Source organism: Triticum aestivum, chromosome 7B, assembly GCF_018294505.1.
Source record: "Triticum aestivum cultivar Chinese Spring chromosome 7B, IWGSC CS RefSeq v2.1, whole genome shotgun sequence".
Lineage (NCBI taxonomy): Eukaryota > Viridiplantae > Streptophyta > Magnoliopsida > Poales > Poaceae > Triticum > Triticum aestivum.
In genome coordinates this window covers 241,732,697-241,738,294 of record NC_057813.1, presented here as the reverse complement: position 1 = coordinate 241,738,294, position 5,598 = coordinate 241,732,697, and the positions used below count along the sequence as shown (strand labels likewise).

Here is a 5,598-nt window from a genome sequence, read left to right as displayed (position 1 = left end):
TATTGCAATGCTCTGTTTGTCATAAACTTAATAGTTCGAGATGCATGCTGGATAGCGGTCGTGTGGTGGAGTATTAGTTGTAGATGCAGTTGGATAAAGGCCTACATACCACATATGTAATGCCTATATGAGATTATACCATGAATGATCATATTCGTAAATATAAATAATGCAATTTAATTGTTGTCCAACTGTATTTTGTTCACCACACCACACTTGTCTGCTTGGAGAGATGCCACACTGAACCTATGCCCCTCGGGGTATATTTTCCTTTACTGAAAACATCACCAAATTTGTTTTACCTTGTTGTACCATATTATTTATTTTGCATTTCTATCAATTCCTATTATACCGTGCAATTTATTTTTGTGACTAGCATGACAAGAAGCCTGGCAACCTTCATGAAGTATCGGGGGCAAGTTCGTATTATGTTTTGTGTGCACGTACCCGCGATTTTGTTTGCTGGAAAAAACTCCTTTTGGTTCGATTAACCTTGGTTCTCTACAGAGGGAAATACTTATTGCTTGGTTACTTCACCCTTATACTTGGGGGTTACCTAACCCCTCTTATGAGAGAGCAAACATGCACTTCCTAAATTTGAAAAAATTGGGATGTAACATAAACGCAATGGCCGATGGGAAGTGTGCTCTCTATGGGAACCCTGAAGATGCTTATCACATTCTTATCCAATGTGCCCTTGCCAAATATCTCTAGAGTTGTGCTAGAGAATGCTTCGAGCCATCCTGGGATCCGAACTCCATTTAGGATGCCCTTGCGATTCTGGAAAACCTTAGGGGTCAACAACTTAGGCTTGCTTGACATAACTTTGCGGCCTTGGCTTGGGTGTTGTGGAATTTTCAGAACAAATTAGTTGTTAAAGAAAAACTTCCAAATCACCCTACTGATTGTATCTTTAAATGACCACTTTTCATGTAGTAGTGGAGCCCTCTCGGGAGGAGGAAGGACTCTGAAGTAGCCGCAATGGTGCTTTGTCTGATCAAAGCCATCCACGCCACTAACAAAGGCTCTTGAGGCATAGTTTTATTTCTCCTCAATGTGTTGGTCGGCATGTGATTTGTTTTTTGAGCCCATGTAAATTTTATCTAGCTCTGTGTTTGAACTGGTTACTCTTGATTTGTAATACCTTATCTATATTGGCTTTATTAATTTAAAGTCGGGCATTGCTTATGCCTTTTATCTAAGAAAAATTGAATTTAGACCGCGTATAGGTAGGCCACAAGCGGAGATGCCCAAATGTGTCTTATGCTCTTCATCTAGGAGAGAAAACGAAGTTGCAGCCCACCTCTTCTAGAAATGCCTTGATACTTTATCGCGGGTTGCAAAAAGACCCATCAAGGAGTGAGGATCAACATGTCAAGTGCGCATATGACAAATCAAAGGGCCATGGCCCATGGCTTTTCTTACTATGCTGGTTAGTTGGATGATTTGGAATGAGAGAAATGCACGAGTGTTCCCCTTAGGTGCATTGTCGGCACAAAGCTTCGAGATAAATCATGCCAGGAAAGTAATGCCTTAGACTTTATATTAAAAAACGTCTCTAAGTTCATTCTCAATTAATGGATGAGCCAAACCTCCGTTTTGAAAAGAAAAAAAAACAAGTTGGCTCCAGCCACCAGTGCACAGGCCCTAAACATTTCTCTACTCTCTTGTCTTTAACTGAAGAGGAGTCGAGCGAGCGAAAATGCCAAACGGAGGCCGAGCCCCATGAAGGCTGAATTTAAAAAATTCAAAATTCATATTTTTTACGTTTCATGAAAAAAAAATCACATGTACTTGATGGCATGATGCACATGTGTAAATTTTCAGGACGAAATTCGTTAAAATGGGAGCTACACAAAAAAAACAAATCTATGAGCACATGTACTATTCATCCTCAAGGTTCATGATTATTTTTCATCCTTGCATACCTTTTTCAGGTTTTTTTTTAACTGTAAAGTTTGAATTTTGAATTTTTTTAAAAGGCCTCCAAAATGCCCTGCCCCCGAGCGAGACCATACAAATTTGTTATGGTTGCTACACAAATTAAACAAATCGTGTATCTACATGTTGTAGTGATATGTCACTCTCATCTGAATACACGAGTACAGTATGTGCTGATGCAGGCGCACACGCGCAATAGACCGAAGAAAACACCTTGTCAACAACAAGCACAAAGAGCCGGTAGTGAATCGCGGCCAAGCGCAAGGAAGAGTCCGCTTGTGAAAAACTCCAAATTAAGGTTCACTAAAGTGTTCTACTGCTCCATCAATTGGAGCTCCCACTTCACACAATCACACTGACCCCAACAAGTATATGCCGTAACAGTTCTTCAAAAGCCCCGCGCTCTATAAAAAGCCAAGTTCACTGATAAGATGAGTCAAGTGAGATATCCTGCTGCAACTACGTTCTACTATCTAATTTGGTTGCATCAAGGACCATCGAGGAGAAACTTGGTAATGCAGTTAGCAAAATACCAGCTCAGGTAATGTCTAGGTCCCTGTTACTACCACATGAACTGAACCCACATGCTTTTCAGAATTTTGTACTGATGTACAAGTACCGCCACCGAAACCGCGCCAAGTTCGTTGAAGCTATCAATCATCATCCAGATACTAACAAATGACTAGCAAGTAAAGCTACTGATACTAGTAGAAGCAGGGCTCTGTCCTAACGCGCACCAATTGCAGTTGAAATCTTCAGGCTTTCAGTGGCAGAAGAAGGGGTCGGCAAATGATAAATCTACTCCCATTGCGAGGTTGAAAGGGGTACCACCTCCAGGAAATTCACTGGTCCTGAATAGCATCTTGCAGTCCCTGCTAGCCCAATTAGCAGACTCAAGAGCCCTCAGTTTGGCACCCATAGATACCTTCGCGGGGTAACTCAGGTCTTCTTTCACCCAGATGTACATCCTCTCCAGCTTCTGCGCATTCTCCGCGATGAACGTGAGGAAATGGAACTCGCCACGATGCCCTTGTAGCTCGCGGAAAAACAAAGTCTTGAGCTGTGACTGGACACACTCAATAGGACTTGTGCCCTGCCTGAACTTGACGCTGAGCTTGGTGGCGGGTCCACTAGTGTCCGCAGACTGCAATTTAGTTCAGCAAACAGTTTCAGCTGCACATTCTGCTGATTATGCAGCAGCAATCTGATGCAATGTAGCGCTGATGATCTAAAGGGGGGGGGGGGGGGGGTACCTGGACAATCAACGTCTCGACACTAGGAAAGCATCTGAGGAAGCTGGGAAGCATCTTGATTTCACCGGGGACTCCGAAATGCAGTTGCAAGGCCAACATCTGGACGCTTGAGACGGTGGTGCTTGCGCTCGCCTTTGTTCCAGCCTGCGATGCACCAAAAGCCACAAATCAATCACCGACGATGTGCATGCAGTTTTCACAGATTCAGTAAATGGTATTTGTAGTCACCTTGCCACCTTACTTTGTAGTGATCAACAGGGTACTAGGCCTTTTACTGAATTTGTGATCACTACAATGTGCAAAATTCAGACACTTCTTTGAAACTACACTTACGTATTCCCCCTACCTAGTGTTCCCCCAAAATGTGAATTCGGACAGTTCTGCGAAATTGCAATTATGTGTTCCCCCAACCTAATTCTCCTCCAAAATGAATATTCGGACAGTTATGTGAAATTGCAATTATGTGTTCCTCCTACCTATTTTCCCCCCTGAAATGTAAAAGTTGGACAGTTCTGTGAAATTGCAATTATGTGTTGTATCTTCAAACGGCAAGTTCATTAATCTTAAGTGCGGAACTGTATTACAGCCTCATTGATGAAAATTCCCAAAACTATGTTGGTGATGAACCGTTTCCAAATGCACAACAATATTATGCCTCCTACAAATACCGGCAGGACTGCAAGAAAGAAATGGACAACCGATTACCAGAGTAGTTGCCTAGTACTATGTCGGTTTATCATGTTAATGATTCTTTTTTGCTAATCGTGAGGGCATCTAGTATGAGTTCTTGGCTGAGTAAACTGAGGTTTAGAACATGGTTGCCTGTTGGCACTAATCTTGTTCAGTCCATATCATAAAAGGAATTATTGGAAAGTCAGAAATGAGGTGAGCTGGCGCCGCACGTACCTTGATGGTGGTGTTGCCAATCTGCAGTATGTGCATTCCTGGTTCCAGGTATCCCAGCAAGCGCAGCTTAGGAGCATGGCCAATCTTGACTGTCGTGCTCATTTTGGTCATGCCACTGATGAGGAAGAGACGCTCCAGGCTTGGGGCGTCCACCACGGCGACCTCGTCCAGGGCGGACAAGCATAACTGCGCGCACCGTAGGCTGGGGCTGGCGAGACAAGCGTGCAATCGGGTCTCGCTTCCGGCGACCACGAGGATCTCCAGCACGGGGCTCACGCCGAGCACGAACTCGAGGTCTTTGTCCTCCATGACGGTGCGGCCGAGGACGAGCTCACGGAGGTTGGGGAAGCCGGCGCCGCGCGGGAGGGTGGAGGTCTCCGGGAACACCCAGGCACAGATCCAGAGCCGGCGGAGGTAGGCGCAGCTGAAGAGTGAGGAAGGGAGGCGCAGGCCGGGAAGCGGGGCAGGGCGATTGGCGAAGATGAGCTGCTTGACGCCCTTGGTGGCAAGGAGCTGGAACCAGCGCGCGAGCACGCGGCGGTCGGCGCCGTCCAAGAAACTGCACGTGAAGCTGGCGAAGGGGAAGGGCCCAGGATGTGCTTCGAGGGCGGCGGAGACAAAGCGCGAGACGGCACCGGCGCGTGCGCGGGCCGGCCGAACCCCCGCAGCGCCCCCGGGGAGCAAGTGGGTGTCCACGAGGACGAGTGGCGCAGAGTGCCAGAGGCCGGGCCAGCGCGAGGAGAGCACGGTGGTGCGCGCGCCGTCCTTGGCGGGCAGGAGGGAGACCACGCGGCGGAGGACATCGTCGGGGAGGCGGCTGACGCGGTCGGTCTTGTCTCCGTCGGCGGCGGCGCAGCAAAGGGAGGGGAATGTGCAGACAGGCGACACCGGGAAGGAGGCGTACACGAGTTCGAGCGCCCCGGCGCCGTCGCTCAGCCCCGGTGTCTCCGGGGCTATCCCGGGCAGCATCGTCGTGTCCGCCCCGACTGGGTCAGTGGGTGGGGCAGGCCGCCGCAGAGCACGCGGTCGCGGAGGAGGAAGAAGAAGAGGATTCTTTTTTGCGGAGGAGGGTTTTGGGCGAACCGGCGTGTGTGAGAGAGCCTCCACACTCCTGGCCACTCTACAAGGGGGATTTTAATTTCTTGCCACCACTTACTTGGGACTTTGACAATTTGCCACTGTCTACTTTGTAATTGATATTTTGCCACTTCTTAGTTGGAACTTTGAGGATTTGGCCTTGCCCATGTGAAATCCCGAACCTGCCCATGTTCTCGATTGACCGAGTCGATAGATGAGCTCTTCCTGTCCGTTCATTCCTGTCTCGCGGGCGCAGAACTGCTATATTGATTGCTCCCGCTCCAAGCGCTGGGATTATGCATTGCATCAGCTGCCGTTCGTTCAGCTTGTGCTCTACGTGGCCGGCCAGTGCGGAGGCACGAGGCGTGAGCAACACTAATAGCACTACGTGCGGCAGCGGCGACCAGCAGCAGCTGTTGTA

The 5,598-nt window shown here is 48.1% G+C and overlaps 1 protein-coding gene across 1 annotated transcript; it reads right to left on the bottom strand.

Moving 5' to 3' along the window:
- Positions 1-2,442: 2,442 nt before the first annotated feature.
- Positions 2,443-5,221, bottom strand: LOC123160928 (F-box/LRR-repeat protein 13). The gene is made up of 3 exons (XM_044578778.1): positions 4,101-5,221; positions 3,195-3,338; positions 2,443-3,085 (listed from the first exon to the last, which is right to left on the bottom strand). The coding sequence occupies exons 1-3, from the start codon at positions 5,067-5,069 to the stop codon at positions 2,705-2,707; spliced, it is 1,494 nt and encodes a 497-aa protein (XP_044434713.1). The 5' UTR covers positions 5,070-5,221; the 3' UTR covers positions 2,443-2,704.
- Between the last annotated feature and the right edge of the window lie 377 nt (positions 5,222-5,598).

Bases quoted from the DNA above. Each gene is read 5' to 3' on its own strand.
- LOC123160928 (XM_044578778.1), bottom strand. From the start codon at position 5,069: ATGCTGCCCGGGATAGCCCCGGAGACACCGGGGCTGAGCGACGGCGCC. The intron at 3,339-4,100 runs GTACGTGCGGCG...GGTGCATCGCAG, and splicing joins TTGGCAACACCACCATCAAG to GCTGGAACAAAGGCGAGCGC. The intron at 3,086-3,194 runs GTACCCCCCCCC...ACTAAATTGCAG, and splicing joins TCGAGACGTTGATTGTCCAG to TCTGCGGACACTAGTGGACC.